The sequence below is a fragment of the Cupressus sempervirens genome, chromosome 4, assembly GCF_028749045.1.
Source record: "Cupressus sempervirens isolate cs-2001-9-10 chromosome 4, ASM2874904v1, whole genome shotgun sequence".
Taxonomy (NCBI): Eukaryota; Viridiplantae; Streptophyta; class Pinopsida; order Cupressales; family Cupressaceae; genus Cupressus; species Cupressus sempervirens.
Genome location: NC_143121.1, coordinates 601,924,239 through 601,947,334, shown reverse-complemented (window position 1 = coordinate 601,947,334; position 23,096 = coordinate 601,924,239). Strand labels below are relative to the sequence as shown.

General features: G+C 34.2%; 1 protein-coding gene across 1 annotated transcript; it reads right to left on the bottom strand.

Annotated features, from left to right (window-relative positions):
* Nucleotides 1-914: 914 nt before the first annotated feature.
* On the bottom strand, nucleotides 915-13,828 carry LOC149562657 (uncharacterized). The gene is made up of 3 exons (XM_089823906.1): nucleotides 13,129-13,828; nucleotides 7,158-7,669; nucleotides 915-1,720 (listed from the first exon to the last, which is right to left on the bottom strand). The coding sequence occupies exons 1-3, from the start codon at nucleotides 13,778-13,780 to the stop codon at nucleotides 1,025-1,027; spliced, it is 1,860 nt and encodes a 619-aa protein (XP_089680032.1). The 5' UTR covers nucleotides 13,781-13,828; the 3' UTR covers nucleotides 915-1,024.
* Nucleotides 13,829-23,096: the final 9,268 nt, after the last annotated feature.

Genomic DNA, 23,096 nt, shown 5'->3' with positions numbered 1-23,096 from the left:
GCTACCATTAATTTTGATTATGTAGAGCCTAGAGCCACACACTTCCTCATGCTAAGCCAAGAGACAACTTTTGATCCCAAACTAAAGAGGCACCTTGAAGTATGTTTGTGTCCTTTGTACTTCCTACCCAATTTGCATTAGTAAAGCATATCAACTTGATTCGTTCACCTTGAGCATATCTAATCCTATACTTAATTGTACCATGCAAACAACGTAGCACATAATTAAATAGAAAATAACTATTATTCATTAATGAAATTTTTGTTTGTTAGTAAAATTGAATGGTTAATGATGAACTTACAACAATATAATATTATGTAATAAAAATGGATCATAAGAAATAATACCCACCTTATATCTCGACTGTAAATGTCACACACTAATGATTGACTCTTAAACTAAATGTGTTTTTAATTAAGATGGGAGGGAAAGGGTCCTAAACCCAAAGACAAAAGAACGAACTAGATTACAACTAAGTCATTCCGACCTCAAGTAAAAACAATAATTGCTTTAAAAATTTATCAAAAACCTTTGCCAAGGTATTAAAACTAAAATGCTTAACACTACTATCACTATAGAGATTAACCATACCCTTATTTAATAATAAAAGTAAACTAATACTAAATCCAGCAACTAAAATCCTCTCTTTTTGAAATAGAATTGATGTCCATACAAATACACTAAACGCTTGACATTTTTCTTAATATGTGAAATTTTAAGAATGAGCTAAAAATAAATAAAAATTACGAAATTATGATCCATTTTAAATATAAAACTAATTGGATGCGGTTATTCTCCATCCAAACTGAAGTTGACCAATTTTCAAAATATCAAAAACATCATGAATTTTTTTGAAAATTTTAGTGTTTGATCTTCATGATCTGCATAGTTTGTAGTTGAAAACAACAAAAAAATTGTAAAAAAATCACTATGTTTTCAGAAAAAAATAAAATTGACATTGTTTTATCTTTAGTACATTTTGAATGGAAATACAATTGAGTCCGTGCCGTCTAAATCTTAATGTCTAAATCTCTTCCTTCAAGCAAGGGATACTATTGAGTCCGTGCCATCTACGTATCTTCTCAGCTATATTGGAAATTATCTTGAATAGTAGGAAGAAAATTGTGTATGTCAGCGCTCTGGCCAGTGTAAGCATGGGTTGGCCAAACGACATTAAAGCTGATCTCGTCTCCGATATGTAGAAGTGTACAGCCAGTCCTTTTGGGTAGAACAAGAATGGTTTTGCTCGATAAGATAGTTGCGATATCCATATAGGAAGATAGCATACCATTACCCACACAAGTACGGCCAGCCATAAACAATGCTGTGCCACTACAGTGTGGATGGCTGCACCAAACGTGATAGCCGTTGACACCATACCTACCCGCAAGAAGCCCATACTGTTCCGTGTGAGCAATTCGTCTTCATTTTTGCTATAGAAATGAGCATAAACAAGGAGAACTGCTGATGCAATGGAGAAACAAAACGCCAAAGCATCAAATATCACCAGCACTTGGAAGACAAGGGAATTAATGTCTGCAGAATCATGATTTCCTGGCAAAGTAAAAGCGACAGCGAAAGCAATCGTCGCCAATAACACTGCATTTATTGCCAAGATTTGGCTATTCCATGGCGTTTTCACAGCTGATGACGAATCCCATGGGTTTCCCTGCAGTAGTTGGCTCGCTCGGCCACCATTATAGCGCAGAAGTCTTTTAATCTGTACACATTTGTGTAATTATTAAATTCAGTCGTTCATGGTTTTATAATTGATATTGCATGTAACTGTTTAGTTTTTTTTTATCTATATTTCATGAGTAGTGGTTTACACAAATTCATCTCTCATGATAATGAATAGAACATTTGACACTCATCGCATCTAGGTGATGCTCAAAAAGATGAAGCACGTGTTAGTGTTATTAATTCCAACTCCAGCGGTAGAATAGATGTGGCCAACGCAAATGCTGATTCACTGTTTTCAACTGCCAGCACCACTTTTTACTCTGAGTTTAGATTGTCATGCATCTTTGACTGCTGTGTATGTAGGGGGAGGTTTGCTATATAGTTTATAGTAATGATAACTGCTGTAAATGAATGCTGTTGTAATTTTTGATTTCTGCTCTGTTCAATATTACAAGCTATGTTTCTTTTATTTGCAGAGATTTGTGTTTTTTCTTTTTCTCTGTTTTTCCTGCTAAGGCTGTGAATTTCACATGGTGTTAGAGCAGGTTATAGGAAAGGAAAAATCCAATTTTCTTTTGTTGTAGATATAGAATATCAGATCTGAAAATGGATTCTCCATCCTCTGTTTTTCTCACACCGTACAACTACTTTGATTGGAAGCCTAAAATTTTACTTTAGCTCCGAAGTAAAGGTCTCTACTGAATAGTTAAGAATAAAGAGGTTGAGCCCAATTTGGCAGTAGAGAAATCTAAATACTTCAACCGTATGGATGAAGCATTTGGTCTGTTATGCTTGTCCATATCTCGAGAACTGTTGTTCCATGTTGAGGCATGCACAACTCCAAGTGCAGTTTGGGATACCTTGGAGACCCTATTTGGAAAGCAAGACGAAATGCGGGGTCATATCCCTGAAAATGAACTCATCTCATTAGATCCAAGGAATTTTGACAATATCCAAGATTACTTCACAAAGTTCAAAGCTTTGTTGCTTCAGCTGAAAGGATGTGGTATTGATAAGTCCAATGAAGAAAGTAAGTTAGTTCTTGCCATTCTATCAAATTTGGGTTCAAAATATGCAGTATTTGTTTCTTCTTTCCACACAATTAGACTCACAACATGAGCAAATTGGAAGATGCCCACACTCAATGCCTTCATTGAGTCTTTAATACATGAGCAGGATAAGCTTATTAAGATGGGTACCTTGAAGAATTCCAAAGCTCATGCACTCATTGTGCATACAACCAAGAAGAATAACTCTAAATCCAATCATCAATCCAAAGGAAAATGTAAGAAGGATTCAGATCCAAGAAAGGAAGGTAATCCAAAACCGTCAAATGGGTCCATAGGTTCAAAAGAAAAGGACACAAAGGGCAAATCAGAGTGCACCTATTGCAACCGCGGGTATCATCTAGAATCATCATGCATGAAGAAGACCATTGATCTCATGGAGTAGACACTTTAACAGCATAATCTTGGTGGTTTTATTCCTGAGAGTGCCAAGAAGCAGAAAGAAAAAGCACCAGAAATCAAAGGCAATGCTCATGCCTTGGTAGTTATTCATTCTTCCTCAAATGCATGGATCATAGATTCTAGAGCTTCACACCACATGGCAACCACAAAATATGCTCATACATCTTTGAAACCATATTCTGGTTCTCCTATTCTCATGGGAGATGGATCTTCTATAGAAGCAACTAGAATCGGGAAGGTAAAACTTGGAATTGGAAGTTTTGAGAATGTCTTGCATATCCCAAAACTTTCTATAAATTTACTTTCTATGTATCAAATGATTCATACTAGAACTGGGAGGAGAGTTGAATACACACCAAATTCAGTCATGATCTATGACATCCAAGACAACTCCAAAATTGCTATTGGTAAGGTGAATCATCAATCTCATTTGTACACTTTCTTTGATTTTGTTGCAAAATCAGATTCTACTTTACTTCTAACACATGCAAATGATGAAAGTAGAATTTGGCATGAAAGATTTGGACATTTGAATTTTAGATACATGCAGCAACTTAGCAATCAGGGAATGGTAAAAGGCTTGCCTACCATGGAATTCTCTAATGGAGTTTGTGAAGGTTGTGCTCTTGGAAAACATCCAGAAGAAAAGTTTCCCAAGGGAATCTCATGGAGAGCCTCTTCTCCTCTAGAGCTTGTTCACAGTGATTTAATGGGTCCTTTTCCTGAGCCTTCCATGAGCAAAGCCAAATATGTCCTTACATTCATTGATGATTACTCAAGGTACACTTGGGCATACTTTCTTAAATACAAGTTTGAAGTGTTTGAGAATCTCAAGCTTTTCAAAGCCCATGCAGAAAAACAATTTGGAAAATTGGTTAAGATCCTCTGCACAAATAATGGGGGGGGGGGGGGGGGGGGGGGGGTATGTGAACAATGATGTTCAAAATCTTTGTGATGAAGCAAGAATACAGTTGTAGAACACAGTTCCATATACTCCACAATAGAATGGGGCAACTGAGAGGAAGAACTGATCTTTAAAGGAGATGGCTAGTTGCTTGTTGCATGCTAGGTCACTTCCCTCAAAACTGTGGGCTGAAGCAATCAATTGTGCTTCATATATCCAACATAGATCTTTTCATGAATCTATTAAAGGAAAAACTCCTTTTGAAGCATGGAGAGGTATCCAACCGGCAGTCACTCATTTTTGTATTTTTGGATCTTGTGCATGGGTTTGCATTCCTACTAATAAAAGGAAGGCTTTGGAGCTTCAAAGCAAGGAATATATCTTTGTTGATTATCCAGATGGTGTAAAGGGTAATAGATTGTTAGATCTTTCTACAGAACAACTCTTCATTGAGAGGAGTGTATATTTTGATGAAAGTCCCATGCTAGCATCTCAAATGTAACATACTACCACTTCTATGCTTCCTCCTCTCACATATCTTGAAGATGATGGAGATACCACAAATCTAATTTTAGATTCGTTTGAATCTGATTAACATGAACATGCAAGTCTCAATTGGGATTCTAGTGATGATTTAGCATCTCCTATGAGAAGACAAAGAATACAGAGCTTGGCTGACATATATGATGCTTTTCATGCATTTTCAGCTATAATTCCATTATTCCAATGCATGTTTATCTTCTTCAAGTATCAGATCCTCAAACTTATGTGAAAGCTACAGGGAATCCTCATTGGGAAGCTGCCACGGATGAGGAGTACAATTCTCTTATTGCAAACCAAACTTGGGAGTTGGTTCCACTTTCAACCAATCGTAAAATTGTTAGGTGCAAGTGGATCTATCGAACAAAGAAATCAGAAAATGGTCAAGTGAGTAGATACCAAGCAAGTTTGGTAGCCAAAGGTTTTCAACAAGTTCAAGGCATTGATTATGATGAGACTTTTGCTCCTGTGGCAAAAATGGATTCCATTTGATTGGTTCTAGCTATTGCAGCATCAAAATGGTGAGAAATTCATCAAATGGATGTGAAGAATACTTTCCTTCATAGTGATCTAAAGGAGGAGATCTACATGGAGTAGCCACAAGGGTATGTACTTAATTCTTCACTAGTATGTAAGCTCAAGAAATCACTCTATGGCCTCAAGTAGGCACCTCGTGCTTGGTATGCTAAAATGGATTCTTATCTTCTGTCTCAAAAATTTGTGAGATGTAAATCTGATCCAAATGTTTATATGTTGAGAACATCTTACTCTTTGCTACTCATAGTACTCTATGTAGATGATCTACTAATCACAGGTGATTCATGCTCAATAATCACGACAACCAAGGCAGCTTTGCATGATACCTTTGCTATGACAGACATGGGCCTTCTCAATTTATTTCTTGGTCTTGAAATCAATCAGAGCGAATTAGGTGTTACAGTTGCTCAATCCAAGTATGCAAGAGATCTCTTGGTTCGATTTCACACAAGTGACTATAAATCAGCACCCACACCTTTTCTATCTGGGATCAAGTTGGAAGATTGGAAAGATACACCATTGGCTAATTGCACACTCTATTGCCAACTTGTGGGAATTCTTCTATATCTCACTCATTCTCATCTAGATCTATTATATGTAGTGGGTGTTGTTTCAAGATACATGCAAGAGCCTCATGAGCTACATTGGAAAGCTGCCAAGCGTACCCTTTGTTATGTTCGAGGAACTATTACCTATGGGATTCATTATTTAACTGGATGTACTTTGGATCTTATTCATTATACTGATTCTAATTGGGTTGGTGATAGCATTGATAAGAAGTCCACTTCAAGATATGTTCTCAATTTGGGTTTTGGTCCCATATGGTGGTCAAGCAAAAAGCAATCTTCCATTGCTCTCTCATCCACAGAGGCTAAATATAAAGGCATTGTCAATGCTACTGTTCAGACTATTTGGATGCAAATTTTCCTCACTGAGTTGGGTATCTCATTTCCTCAACTGACCATCATTTGGTTGACAATTAAAGTACATTGAAGGTTTGCAAAGATCCAATACAACAACAGTGGACAAAGCACATCGACATCCATATGCACTTCATCTGAGATCTCATCCATGATGGCATCATTGATTTACAGTATTGTCCCACGTCTCATCAGATTGCTGACATTTTTACAAAGACCTTTACTAAGAAAATGTTTCAGTTTCTCCAAGATCTTCTTGGGGTGAAAGACATTGTAACACAATAGTTTTCTTGTCTTGTTAGCATCTTTTTTTTTTTAGGGGGATTTTCATCCCACTGGGTTTTCCCTCTTTCCTCATTAGCTAATCTTTAGTTAGAATTAAGGGGGGGTGTGAGTGTTTTTAATTCCAACTCCAACGATAGAATAGATGTGGCCAACGCAAATACTGATTCACTGTTTTCAACTGCCAGCACCAGTTTTAACTCTGAGTTTAGATTGTCATGCATCTTTGACTGTTGCGTATGTAGGGGAAGGTTTGCTATTCAGTTTATAGTAATGACAACCACTATAAATGAACGTAGTTGTAATTTTTGATTTTTGCTTTGTTCAATATTACAAGCCTTGTTTTTTTTATTTGCAGAGGTTTGTGGTTTTTCTTTTTCTCTATTTTTCCTACTAAGTCTATGAATTTCACACACGGGAGGTCAGTTCAACTATGTAGTTTCCTTTATGGTTAAACCCATTCTTCTTGTAATCTCATTTGGAAGAAGGGTCAACCCCATTTGCGAGTAGAGTGGGTTTAATCATAGAGCAAACTCCACAGTTTTGCATTCAACCCGAAAGTCCCTATGTCCAACCCTGTTCTATTCATTGTTGTGAAAGATAGATTTGTGTAAACCACTACTCATGAAATCAATAAATCTAACCTAAAAACTAGAAACAGATAGAAAATGAAAATAACTACACAACTCGTCAACTGATCAAAGAGGCGCGTGTATTTTTCATTTTGCAAATATATATGCAAATGAGTGGTAAGCCTTTAAAATCAGAAACTATTTGAGGGAATGAGTTAATATAATTATCATAGGCTAATAAATTACTCACACCATTATAAAGTTGAGGATCTGTGGATTCATTTTCTGCAGCTACATCTAATGGCGTTCGCCCAAAGTTATCGATGCAATTGATGTACTTTCCTTCAAGGAATAGGGAAATAAAAATATCTCGGATATTACGACCAATTTTCTGATATATGTAAGAAGCATTTTCCACGGCCAAATGGAGAGGATTTCTACCGAGACTGTCTACCATGTCTGAGCAATCTTCACACTGATCAAGTATCTCGCGCACTAAGCCTGGGTTACCATATAACACTGCCAGATGGAGAGGATTTAGCTTGTCCTTGTCAACCATGTAACACACCGATCTGTCTGTTGATTTGAGCTTTTTGAAGATTTGGCTGACATTATTGTATCTTTTGCGTGATCTATAAAACCATAGAGCCGGGGGCGATTTTGGTATCGAGGTAAATGCAGCTATGTGCAATGGCGTCAAACCTTCGTCATCTTGCTCTCGAACAAGTTCGGGTCTGTGTGCGATAAGCTTATCAACCACGTCTGCAATGGGGAACTTACAGCCATTCTTAAACATTACATATTATGGAAAAATATTAAGCTTTAAAAAAGATGAGTCAACTTTGATGATGGCACAATGTTGGCATAGCATTAAGAGAAAATAGCAACCAAAGAAATCCTAATAATATTGTAAAGCAGTAAACTATGAACTATGAATAGTAGAGTAAACTATGAACAGTAGAATAACAAGAAAGAGGAGGATCTCAATCATCTAGATTTTCTTACACATCTATAAGATCCAAGGTCTCTATAGAAGGGTCCTATCAATTATTAGCATTTTAACATTATCATCTTGATTGCCTTCATTAACAACATTTTCAGAGATTATGGTGAATTGTCTTTAATAGTAATTACCATGGATGTGACGTAAGCCATCGTTATTTTTACTGCCTTCTTTCCACTTTTGAATTGTCTAGAGGTTTTTATTCCTTGTCTATTAGTTGTGTCCATTTCTATACTTGGCTGTTTTTTGGATGTTTTGTCTACTAAAATGGGTGGGGATAGACACCGTATTGAGCATGAGAGAATTGAGGAACAATTTAAGAGTGAACTCATTGTCATGTATATATGTAAGGATGGCGACATTTTGTCATTTATGGAAAGCATGATGGGCCATGAAGAGAATGTCTCAGTCCAATTTGTCAAGTCTTAGAATAATAGAAAGGTCATAGTGAGAGGGCTCACCTTTGAGATTAACGAGGAAGTCATAGCCCAGGCTATTGGCTTGGATACTATTGGGCGTAAGTGGAAAAATTCTAGCAGGTCTCTGGATGTGAGGGGTTTGGACCAATTTTTCAAACATTTCAAGGATAAGCCTGTCAAGAAGCATGGTGACTATAGCACAGAGCACATCTTGCACATCTAGTTGAAGATCTATAAAATCATTATCAATTATTTGACTCTAGAAGGAAGGTATGGGGTTTACTACTACTATCACCTCCCTTTCTAATTATATTCATAACAAGGACCTCATTTGCATTTTGTTCTTCCTTTTGTACATTCTGGAAAACACTGTCTTGGAGTCGTTAGAGGCCTTTAACCTGGGGAAAATGCTGGTTATTCTCTACCAAGGCTTAATTTTCTGTTTGCTTCAATTTAATTGTGCTTTCTACACTCACCCACCTCGCAACCCTCCCCCTCCCCCCACCTCCAACCCTAATTTTATTCTCATCACTAATCAACCTAATACTACTCCCTCAACCTCTAGTCAAACTGTGTGTTCTAGTCTCCTTGGTAGAATATTTGGAAGCCTTGGGTGTCAAAAGAAAAAGGAAAAACTTCAAAAGCTTGTTGGAATTTTGGGAAAGAAGACCCAAAAAACCACCCTCAATATTGTTGACAGTGATGATGAGAATGTTTACCATACCCAATGCTCGTCTAGGATTGATAAAGAAAAGGGGAAGAAAGCTATTAGTCCTATGAGGATACTATTGACAAAGAAACCCTAGAATCTGACCTTGTCTCTTCTTCCAAGGACATCAAAACCCTTGAGAATGATTAACCCCTCACCAACCCATGTCTCCTATCTGACCCATGTCTCTCACTTTCCCTCAAATTGTCACCCTCAATTTCCCCCCATCCCACCCACCCCCCCCCCCCCCCCACCTCACTAATGTTTTTATGGTAGGTGAAAATGTTGCTGAGGGAGGTCATTTTGGTGGTGTGCTTGGTTCTCTGAGAACCCAGGTGAACCAACTCAAGAAAGTGGTGGAGTAGTTGAAAGATGAGATTGTGAGCCTTAACAAAAGGTTCAGGGACATCAGTAAGTTTACCTTGAAAATCATGCATGTTAGTGCTATCACCTTGTGCACTCTATAGGACAAGATTCTCAATGTGGATGCTACAGAGGAAAAAGAGGCCAAGTAGCTTTTTAAGTTCCTTAATGAGGAATGGGATGACATTTTACCATCCAAGAGGCTTGGTGGGAGCTAGTTTTCCCTATGGTGTTCTTTTTTTGCTTGGATAGCTTGTGGGGCTTTGATACTTTTAATATTTTATTTATGTTTAAAAACTCGAGCCCTGTGTGGCTTAATATTCTAGTTTACTATGTCATGATGAACTCTCACAATTTATTTTGGCTTCTATTTTTTGTTCATGCTAGAACTCATAAGCTTAAATCTTTTTGTAAGTTAGTTTTTGATAGAGGCAAGTTACTATGGAGCCCCTTTTCTTTTAGACCTCTAGAATTTGTTAATCCTTTGTTAATATTCTTATAGTTTTGTTTGTACTATGGGCCAGGACCCTCTTTATGCTACTTTTATCAAAAACAATATGAATAAGAGAATCTCTAAAAGCTAGTTGAGAGAATTTGATAGAATGAAGTCAACTTGTATTCCCACCATAGGAGGCAATATGGAAGCAAAGAGATAATCAAGATGTCATGAATAACTATGCAAAGCACGATCTCTTTTTTATAAGAGATGCCTCTAAATTGACATTCTAATAGTTATAATTGATGATGACACAATGTGGGCATACGCATTGAGGGAAAATGGTGAACAAAGAAATCCTAATAATATTGTAAACTAGTAAATTATGAACAACATAATAACAAGAAAATATAACAAATTATCTTGCTAGATGCTAAAATAACTTCCATTGTTAAAGAATTTCAAGTCTAATTATTATTCAAGTGTATTTAAGCTCAATCCCCTAATAAAACCATATTCCAAGAAAAAGGATTAGGTCTAAAAGGCTTGAAATTTTTGTTCTTCTAGACTCTCCAGAAAAGTAATAAGATATGATTGAGAGACTTATAAGCACTATGAAAAGGGCATCTAGGATTTTAATTCCTGATGTGGTTTAGCCCACAACTAATAGAGATGCATCGGAAAAGGGAACATCAAGAAATCTAAGTAGGATTTTGATACAATAAACTAAATATAAGATTTGCCTTGTCAAATTATAATAGAAAAATGTCATCTTTTATTTGTAGGAAACATATGGTTCAATATGGTGAAAGTCAAGAATGGCCTTATTAGAGATCACATTTCCAAAATTCTACATTATGATACCAATATCAATATTTCCACTTAGGTTTGTAAGACTTTAATACCTATTTTGTGAACTACATTAACTAGGATGGCTTCAATTATAGTGTCAAAGGTTTCACCATCCTAATTGAAATAAGAAATAACCTAGGCTTTATACTAGGAAAAATAAATTCCTCATAAATAAATAAAGAGATCAAAGAGGGTTCTAACCCTACTTTGACAAAAACCCAAACCCAAAGGGTTTTCACAAGAGGACGATTTTTACATTATATAATTGGGCACCACTAAATACTTTTTTAATTGAGAAAAAACCATTGTGAGAACTAATGGTATTATAGAGAAGTCAATTGTTCCTAGCTTTCCAAGATTAATAAATACTTTACATTACAAAATTTGATTGAATTTGAAAGTCTTTTGTTATTAAGAAAGTGGCAAGACTAGTCCCCTTCTAGGGTAATATTCTGGTAGAATGTCCAAAATAAATACAATATGGCACTAGATTTTTTATGCTTCATTATTACCTAGACATGAGTGATCAACTTGATATATAGATGCAAACCATGAAGTTGAGCATAAACTAGATCCAGGCCACCTAAATTAATAGAAAGATATATTAGTTATAACCTAGTTAGTGACAATCTTGATGATATACTACTAGACCCTAAAGAAAATTTCTAAGAAACTTTTCTACATTCCAATATGAGGCTTTACAAGGAATGAATGATAAATAAAAGATTTTATAGGTATCATAAAATAAGTTTAAAATTCCCCTACCAAATACAAATGTATAATATTCTAATAAGGCATTGTCTTCTCAATTCTAGGAAGAATGAATTATCACAAAGTCATCATAAAAGATTGAAAAGAAAAGAGTTTTCCCAAAAATATAAAAGTGTAACTATTCTCGATTCCATTGAACCAAAAGTATTGCAAAAATGTCCAAGCAATTAGGAGCATAGTTAATAATATTTTCCTCTTCCAAGAGACCAAGAAAAGAGTTATAACACATGGTCATTGCCAAGTTGAATTATTAGATTAGATAAACAAATAAATATCTTCAACAAATATCTAATAAAATGAACTAACCAAGAGGTATCCAAGCTATAATTCCTTGTCTTTACAAATTAAATTAGTTTCCCATTATAAAAAGGGACTCTACACTCTCAATATGATAGAAGACCAAGGGGAAATGCTACCTCACCTTGTTAGCAGTTTGGAAAGTTACAAGGATTTGTTAAATTGAAAAGAAAATTATTAGCTTAAAATAGGAAATATCAAGGAAAATTCAATTACATAAAATGATAAAAAAATAGTTTACCTATGGAAATTGAAAAAAGTATATCAGTGAGATTAACTAATAGGATCTGCAAACTCTTTGTCTAGGATGCATAAACTAGTTTTGGATGACAACATATATGTAGGATGCTTAGATGACATGTATGGATCGTTTACAACAAGGGTATAGTTGTCATGATAAAAAGGTACAAGGTAAGTTAAATGACTAAACAAAACCTTAAATAACTAAGAAATAACAAATGGGAATGTAAATAAAATGAGATATAAAACTTTATAGAGACAAAATAAGAAGGAATCTCTCACTAAGTATCTAATGATGGAGACTTATTGAAGTCTATTTTGTTCTCTTTAAACATGCACACAAATTGGATAAGAGAAATATTGGAGTTGTGCTTTAGAGGTCCACTAAAGTCAAGCCCTTGCCTTGGTGGTTCCACTTCCACAGATAACCAAGATCAATACATATAAAATAACCAAAATAAAAGATACATTCTATTGATATTTCACTTGAAAATCCATGAAATAAAGTTCTTGCAAGATATAGGTGACCCTCTTTTCATACCAAGAAAGTAGATCTCACTCGAAGAAAGACTTCAAAATAAGTTGATGGATCTAGTGACCCTCCTTTAATGCTAAGAAGGTAGATCTCACTCGAAAGAAGGCTTGAAAACAATTTAATGCATGTTGTGGAATGAAAATGAATTAGAGACATCATGCATTTGAAAGTGACTAAATAAAAAATTATTTATGATTGAAACAATAATCAATAAAATATGATTGCTCCAAAAACGACCAAGAAAACCAAAAATAAAGTCAAAAGGAAGCTTGAAAGAAACCCATAAGACTTCCCATATTGGTACCCTACCACCCTACCATAGGAGGCATAAAACTAGCAAGAATGGTAAGTGGTATGTTCCAATGGCCTCCTTAAGACTGCAGATGTGTGAAATGATTTTAAACTACACTGAGATCTTTATGATGCACATTTGTGCTAAGTGTTAATAGTCGACATGGGCGAGAATTGAAACAAAACTGTACCATAAACCATATTTTGTGGGGAGTTTAACCGCTTCCTCTAAAAGCAAATGTAAATGCATATTACTTAACAAAAATTAAACCAAATACTGCTAAAAACGGGAGAAACTAGCATACCTTTTCGCTTCATGAATACAGCACGATGCAGCGGTGTTTTGCCTTCCGAGGAACTCTTCATATTGCGACTAGGAAGAGTATATTCCAGCAGTTTTTCTACAATCTTGACATGACCCTGCTGGGCAGCCATAAACAGAGCCGTTTCGCCCGCGTTATTAGTCTGGTTAACCAGATCCACACATTTATCCACCAGTGCTTTCACTATCTCCGCATTTCCATAAAAGCTGGCGACATGTAGTGCAGTATCACCCTGTCTATTTTTCAGTTTGACGAATCCTTCTCCTGCCAATTTGATCAGTTCTTCAACGAATTGCTCATTGCCCCTCCCAGCAGCTATGTGAAGAGCCGTTTCATCTGCCGGCGTCAGCTGAGAAAACACGTCAAGCTTGCTTTCCAGCAACTTCTCAAGTCCTTCGACGTCCCCTTCTTTCGCAGCACGAAAAAGCCGTGGATCCATTCCTGTGGGGGGCTTATCATCTTGAGAGGGAGCAGAAACGGGGCAAACGGTGTGGGCGGCTAGTCTTCCCGCGTTATGCCAAGAGTCCATATGAGCGCGAAACACAGATATGGCCATCCCTCTAGGAAGTGGAACAAAAGATGTCCCAGACTGTGGGGGAGGATCCCAACCCAAAGGAAATTGCCCTGGATTCATGATGGCCGACTTGTGAGGCAATATCGGTAGAAATGGACTGAGATTGAAGCAGTTCTTAGGCAGGGGTCTTACGCACTAGGGGCTTGGTAGGGATTTTATTATGGAGGGGCTTGAGTTCTATTTCTGTAGAGCTGAGGATTCTACTATGGCGGCTCTGACTAGTCTATCTAATAAGACATGTTTTTAATCACTAATATAATAAATAATATAAAAATACATACCTAATATTGTAACAAGATTTTAAATTTATATAAATTTACAAATGTCAAAATAAAAACATCTATAATATAAAGTAATGTATATTAAATATTATAAAATCACATTTATGTATGTTATTAAATAAAATAGAAAATTTATTATAACAAATATTGACCATTTAGTAATAAATTTATTTGTCATATTGACTAAACCTCAACTCTCAATTTAAAAAATGAAGACTCCCAATTAAATATTCCTTAAAAAAAATCTTATCTTACATCCTTCCCGCAGCCCAGCTTTGTTGAAAGCTTTTGTCGACCTCTGGACCCGCCGTAATTCGCGGGATCTTGCGTCCTCCATTATCACGACCTTTTACGGCACGTGTGAGGTTTAGTAAATTTGATTTGAAAAGTCGTCTTACTGTTTAAGACATTATCAAAGGTGGTCTCGGCTTCTGCAATTCACTTCGCCCTCCGACCCTAGTCAAACTTGGCGGACCTGCCACATCCGATGTATTCTATTTGTGTGCAGAGATTCTTTTAATACCAAGTTCTTAAACTAATGATACCTACCCAAAAAAAATAAAAATTGCGGCACACCAAACTTTGCGGCTCATGAAAGATGTAAAGAGAAATATTAAAATATTTGAGTTCATTCTTTTTATGGAATTTTTATAATTTATTGGTAAGAGAGAAATGTGGAAAAAATTCAAGGTAAATAATATTCTTCTTATGTTCAATAGCAATTTTTTTATATGTCAGATTGCAGTTTAGAGAAATTACACTGAAGAAAATGAAAGCATGCACAATATTTGGAATTATAGAAAAAGTACAATAAGAAATACATAGTAGAACTACAGAAACCCTTAAGGTGGGACAGACGTATCATGTACAAATTTTGAAAAAAAAAATTTGGCTTAGGTCTTAATAAAATACACCTAGGAAATGAAATTTTGAGTCTTTTTAAATTTATTATTCATTAAATATAATTTTTTATCATATCTTTTTAATTAAAAATGTAATATAAATTACCACATTTCAACACTCCAATTAGATGACTTATCTACAATATAAATTACTATATTTAATAAGCTATATAACAAATAGTCATATCAATAATATCTATATTTTTTAAATAATTCAAAAAAATACAACCTTCCTATTTTTAAGCAAACTTTTGTATAAGATATTGATATCATTAATTGATTTTTACCTAAAAAATGAGAATCTAAATTATTTTTTTTATCAAATTATATATTAAAAATAATCTAAGTTACTTTATTTATTAAATTACATATAAAAATCACTTAAAATATTTCTTATTGTACATTGAGACAATTTAAACTGCTTTATTTATTAAATTGCATAACAAAGTAGTCCCTAAATCCATAACAATGATTTTAAAATAATTCAATAAACATGACCAATCTAAATAAAACTTATGTTCTCAAATTACTATATTTCACTTTAGTTTTAAAAAATATAGAAAAAGACACTTACAAAATGACATCTTTGAATCTTGTAAACATTTTTTCTTGTTAAAATAAAATCTAATTTAAATGGACTCATATTAAAATAGTTTATTCCATAGAGAAAAATAATTTTATTCCCTATAGGGACAAATAATACGTGAAAGCTTTGAATAAGAAGGCAGAGTACTAATTATGACCATAAAAGTTATTTTAAACTATGTCAAATTAATCTAATATATTGGCTATACATATCTATATCACTTCATGAGATTGAGAGATGAATAATAACAATAACATCAGTGTTATGAAAAATTATAATACTAATAACAAAGTTTGCATGGACCAAGATTCAGTATTTGAAGGATCTAATTTTTAGATGTGAATAATTTGGTGTGGAGTTTCAGAAAAAATAGAGGGGTTTCCCACCCCTAGGAAGTCCACACTATGTGGGGCATTACATGAGTGCTACTGCTCTACTCAAGGAAACAATGTCTGCCAAGTTCATTTGGGCATCAAAGAGAAGTTGGCACAAAACTAGTGTTAACCAAGCTCACTTGGTTACTAAAGGAATTCAATTCAGGATGCAGTGTTAACCGAGTTCATGTAGTTAACAAAGGAAGTCCTATGAAAGTATTTTCTGAGTTAGTGTTGATTGAGCAATAAGGCTCCTTCCCTAGTACCTTATTATAAATCTTAATAACATGAATATGGTTAGATCTAGGAGGAATAAAGGAGATAAGATGTTACATTCTGTCCCTTGTGAATTATAGACTGATACCGTATACCTTATGATAGAACAACAGCAAGAAGGTCTTGGAATCTAAGTATGCCTTGATTTATAATGAACCTCGAATCTTGTTGAGACTGATGTATATTGTAGTCATGGTTGTGCTAAGTATCATGTTTAAATTACATTAGGTTGATAAGCTAAGACCCTATGGAATAAAGAATTGAGGTGCCATAACTTGGAAAACTATGTCGATGGTTCCTAAGATTTGATAGCCTATTGGGATATTAAATTAGATGGCGAGTATGGAAAGATGAATCAATACCCACTCTTGTGAATAATATTAATAGTCAAAAGATGAAAATTGTTATCAAATTTGGATGAAGGTCTACATGGAAGAACTTGATATGATGTAATCTGATGAGTCAATTAGATGGATATTTGGATATTACTAAGGAAATATTTTACAAACCAATAAAATATAATTGATTTATTCTATGATTGGATCCTAAAACTATTTGACAAGACCATGCAAACATCCTATCTACCTAGCATAATTGGTAATTATCTCATAATGATAATAGGATATTGATAGAAACCAAATGATATTTAACTAAATCAAAGGCTATTAGTTGAGATGTTTTCATTTTGATGATTTTGACCTAAAAAATGTATTTGGAACTAATTTCCATGTTGATTGATTTAATAGTATAGATTCAACATTCCATCACTATGATAGAAAATGGAATTATGACATGATTCAAAATGATTAAATTGATCTTGTTGGGAAGTCAGTAATATGCAGATTTTTAAGGTATAATGATCAAATGTTTTATAGGTAAATGATGGAGAATAGGAATTTAATTATGAAATGTATTATATGTGAATTATAGAATAACGGAATTTTCATGTATCTTTACTTTCATATGTATTTTATATGTGACTTTTCATTGAACTACTGATGCTCAAGTTTAGTGTGCAGGAAAGGAACCATGGAAACATAACAGGGAAACAAGGTATAAGCACATGTTAATATGACACTGCCAAGGTGAATCTTTAAAAGATTCATAAACCTTGTTGTCATGTGTTTATTTTGTAAACGTGAGATGTATGTGTGTAGTATGTATTTCATGAGTAGATTCAGAACATGTCATGTGTGATGTATAGTAAATTTTGTGTGTGTCACTTGACACTTGTACTTGTTATGTGAAAATGATGTGTTCTTTGAAGATGGATCATGTGGCCACCTTATCTCAAGTTAAATTTATTAATCAATAATTAGACTTATTGCCTTGACTTAGTAAGGGAAACAAAGGTTATCACCATAGGAAATTCAAAATTGGACTTTACCTAGCATTATGAGAGCAAACAGTAGCTCTAAGGTGAATTTGTGATAAAATAAACCCTACCCATGATAATACTTTAAGTTAGGGGGCTAATAGTGACCCCTAAGGTGCCTAGAAGACCTAGGAGACCCCAAAAAGAATGCATTTTTTTATTAAATCCAAAAATGGGAGTCTTATATAGAGAAACGAACAAATTAGAAACCCACTTACCCACTCTCTAACTTTAAAGGCATGTTGGGTTTGGAGGAAGAGGATAAGGAGCTCTACAACAACTTTCAATTGCCATTGCTTGGAGTGAGGTTGGTATCCATGATCCATAATGTTCCTCATTGTATTGTAGATTTGATATGGTGTTTTCTTCATTGCATTATAGATTTGATATGTAGTAGATGTGGTTTTGTGAAGAATCTTGTTGTATGTGAGTTGAATGTGAGAAGTTTTATGTGATTTCTTCCTTCAATCTTGCTTTGTTCATGTTGTTTGTTGTGTAAAAGGGGTGTGAAGCATCACTCACCCTTTGGAGGGAAGAGATGCTTGGGTGAAGGGGTTAGTTGGGCTGATCCATGTAGTTGAGAAACTCTCCCATGTGTGGAGATGATTTTGATGTGTTTCAATGGAATATGGACTTCATGGTTACTTACATTCTTGGAGGTATGATGAGGTGTATGAAGAGGGAATACATTTTTAAGCCTTGAAAGTGCATGTTACTTATGAAAAAATTTGAATATATGTGATTCATGGTTTTGACATTCTCATCATGGAGAGAGCCCACCTTCACCTTATTTCTTGATTCTATTGTTGAATCTTTGTGCAAGCCTTGGGATGGGTTATATTGTGGTGTGTTGTGTTGAGTTGTGTTGTTATGGTTATGCATGATATGTGAGTTTGAGGTGTGCAGTTGTTTGTGCTTTGTTTCCCCGAGCTCGGTGGGTGGCTTCATAGAAGCTTGGGATCAAAGGTGAGCCTCCATGGTTCCTAGTTTGTGTGTGTTTGTAGGTTTTGTGAAGATGATTCCTTGAAGATATTAGGGTTACACCCTTGACAATGTTGAAAGATCAAATGTGTAGAGAGACCAATCTTCCCATGTTATTACAAAATGTGTTGTGATGATTAAGTCTCATTATTGTTTCATTGTGATGTAAAATGAAATTTTCATGTTATTACTGTTGAAAATGTGAAGTTGAAAATTGAACAAAGTAGCCTTTGCAAGAAATATTTATCATGAGTTTCATAGTATGTGATTTGATGTATCATGAAGAAGTTATGTAATAAGATCCTCCCTCTTATGTTAATTGTAAATCATTTGGTAGGAATACTTCAGAAATGTTGTGTGGAAGAATACCATAGATATAGTTGATCAATTCAAAACATAGATGTTGCATTTTAAAGTTGCCATGCTTGGATAGTTCCTTTATGTGTATGAAACTTAGATCATGTGTTTTTTTTCAAGTTCTAATAAATTCCTAGGTTAGATATCACCATCACATCACTAACCATGTTCATAAAAATGCCATGGTAGTATTAAGAGAAGACTAGCTTGAAATGAAAACATAGTGCAAATGCATAAGTAAGCCAGCCTGTAGGTGGCATTTAATCCTCTGGAATTTGTATGAGGAATGGCAAAAAATCCACTTTCCATTACAGCCTAATATTTAGTTCAGATGGAATATTCTTAGAACCTTGTGTTTTAAACATATATATATATATATATATATATATATATAGCAAGAACACCCTTAAACGATGACCCACCACCTAGGACCTTGCATATTATTTAAACACTAAACAAAATAAAGTAATACCCATAACTACCTACCTAACTGACCACCTTTTTCTACTCACCACCAAATAAACATAAAATAAACATTAAGGTAATAAAAAAAAAGTCTTATGTACTTACATCTAGGTGTTTGGTTTTCCATGATAGAAAGCAAGGTTAAGGCACTCAAAACATGAGCTCCACCTCCCTAGGCATACAATGCTCTTAGAAAAAAAATGATCAAAATTCAGCAAGGCTTGTCTTGGTTCTAACATATGTCAAAAACCCCCTTCCCTTTCCTTGAGTGCATCATCCTATAAAAAGGTAAGCAAGACAAATTATTAACATGAGTTTCAAACTTGTAAAGTGTCCACCTTGGGAGAAGGGAGAAATAGTGCCCACCTAGGAAGAAGCACCTTGGGATTGGGTGTAGATTTACTTTATTTCATATGCCTTGCTTTATGCTATACCTTGTTGAAATCCGACATAAGTCAGAGGGTAGTGGTTGGATGTCTCACCTTGGGAGGAGTGTTATGATGTCTTGAGGAAAAGTGGGCCTCAAATTGTATAGTAATTTATCTTCCTAGGCACCTTAGGAGAGTCAAGATTAGTGTCTTGAAAAGAGTAATGTCCTTGACGATTGGTAAGGGAAGAATATGAATCTTATAATACTTAGGCATGTATGCAACGATGATGGGGTTAAGGAGTAGCTAGAGAAAAGTGTATTTTAGGTATTCAATATTTAAAATAAAGTTGTATTTAAATGTATTAAAGATTTAGATTTGTAGTCAAACTTAGTATTGACTATAGAGGGAGTTTAAAATTATAGTTAAGCTTAGAGTTAATAAATTAATGAAATTATAACATAAGATGAAATCATAAAAATAACAATAATGGTGATAATAAACTAATAAATTTATATGTGTGTGTGTGTGTGTGTGTGTGTGTGTGTGTGTGTGTGTGTGTGTGTGTGTGTGTGTGAAGTTATGATTTAAGCTATTATTGAAAATTATTTTAGTTAGCAATTAAATACAAACGTATTCAATATGACTATGGTTTATGTGAGACAAGTACTACATTCAATCTATGTTGGTAAGTAGGTGCTTATAATAATATGAAATTAGAATATATTAAACATAGAACCATCATAAACTCCCCTAGTTTTTATTTAAACCTATAAATAGTGCTTACAAATATAATCCCTCTATTATATGTCTTGGGATATTCTTCCTTTAGTAGCTATGTGTGGAGTGATGATAAAATTGTATGCCTGGTAACACACCTAATGTGTGCTAAGTGTAACTACCTAAGACTTCTAGTTAGCAAGCCAAGGATAATGGGCACATGTACGCTTAGTTAGTTTCAATGTTAAGAATTATAAAACAAATCAAAATACTAATTATAAAGGCTATTTGATAGCATTGCATTATAGCAATTTGGAAAAAACAACTAATAATTGACAACTTGATTTAAAAATTTAGATAGTAGTACCTAGTTCATATGACATCACTATAGTAGGATCTCATTTAAATTAATCACACCCATATCATAATAGAATCAAACATAGAACGTAACGAGTAAGGTCATATGACTTAAGAATTGATATGTCCAAGGTAATAGAAAACATATTTACATTTGCTAAAGATAGAATTATTGTAACCGCATTGATATAAATGTTACGATTCACATTCATATATGTAAGGTCTTACTTCTAGATTTGGATGTGGGTTTGAGATAAAATTTTGTCACCTAGCCCTACATTGTAAACCTCGACTCTCAATGAATGTTATGAGACTAATTTACACCCCACCCCTCCATGATAAACATGTAGCACAAAGTTCAAATGAATGCAAATTCCTTTTTACTAGTTAACTTTTCCATCTCCAAACATAATGACCGAATTGGTGTCCTCTACTTGGAATTGTTTATTTAGACACCTCACAGTTTGATAGAACATTCATAACAAGTATAGTTCTATACACATTATCTTTTGTTTACCTTTCAGTAATTATATTTTAAAAAAATGGTTGTGTTTTTCCTTGTTAAATTTAGGGCATGACATTCTGGTATCAGAGCCCAGGTTACACAATATTGGGCATTCATGGGACCATGGACAAATGTACAATTTGGATAATACCTTAAGTAAAGAAAAAAAAAATCTCTATAGACTCATCTTTCAAGATAGTGAACTATATGAGTAAGTCGAATGAGAACCTAACAACTCAGAACTAAGTGACCATAAATGATTAATGATAGAAATGATCTCTTATTAACAACACAAAGGTGTAATAGTACAATAAAGAAAAATCATATTTTATTGCGAAAGATAGTATCTTCTCCTAAGAAGATTTAGCCATAATAAGTATGATTTTTTCGTAAGGAAGAGTAAGGTGTACATCCTAGATGGGTAATACTATTACAACCTATTTTATTATTCACTGCATTTTCACACTATTCCTAACCCTAAGCTATATTTCATATGTATTTCCTCTAAAATTTGAATGTTTATGCTAGGGCTAGGTAAGCCCTATTTATGAAGACTATGTTCCTAATTTTGGTTGACTTCTAGGAGGAAGTCAAAAGCAAGGGGGGGGAAGATGTAATGCCCCTTCCCTGTACCTTATTATAAATCTTACCTCTATCCATAATTTTTTATCTAGACACCTCACAATTCGATAGAACATTCATAACAAGTATAGTTCTATAAGTGCATTATCTTTTGTTTACCTTTTAGTAATTATATGTAATAAATAAATAAATTGGTTGTGTTTTTCCATGTTAATTTTAGGGCATGACATGAGCTGGGTCATCTAATGAAGGATTTTCTTGAATCAATATATTTAGTTTGATGAATTTATTTTTTAAGTCTAGCCAACTTAAGTGATGAATATTGGATATTTGTAGGTGTATGCAAGCTTCAACTTGACAAGGCAAAATATATAAGTATAAGGTCAAGTTGTGGGAATTAAAAGAGAGAAGCATGGGATTAAGAAGATAAACCAAGGAAGGAAATTGGAGGGATAGCAAAGTATCTAGAGTTGACCAAGCTGCAAAGTTTTATCTGATCAAAGAGGATCAAGTATTCGAGCCAGAATAAAGATCTAAAATCAGCAATATAGTTGCATCAACACTCAAGTCATATCATTGTTACTCTTTAATAATTTTAGCAGTGTATCAAATCTCTTAACAGAGTTAGCTTAACTGGGATATAGGGACATATAAAGAAAAAAAATATGGATAGATATGAGTATAGAGTAAATATATAGCAATAAATAAAAAAGGAAAAGATATACATATAAAGGTCTACAAAGAGAAGATGAAAATTTTTCTAGAGATAGAGAGGAAGTGAAGGAGATATAGGTAAATGTGAAGATAGAGTTAGATATAGTTAAATAAAATACTTTAATTTCTCTAAAAATAATACATACACTCTATTAGCATGGTCCAAGATAAATTACTGAGTAAATCATAATATTTAATGATTAAAAAATAATTATTTTCATAAATGTAGCACCATGATTAGTATTTGTTAGGCTATATATGTGAAAAATATATAGCTTCTATGGGCTAAATGTTGCATTGTAATTAGGCAATGTAATATTATTTTTTCCACAAAATTATTTGGTTGTAGTGGCTTAGTCTTACATGAAGAAGAAGAATAAAGAGGAAAGAGCAAGGAGAAGGTAGAGAAGGAGAAGGAGAAGGAGAAGGGGAAGACCAAGGAAGAGGAAGAGAAGAGGAAGATGAAGTGGAAGAAGAAAAATAAAAAAGTTTGAGGAGACGAACAAGAATAAGAATAAGGAGGAAAAGGGGGG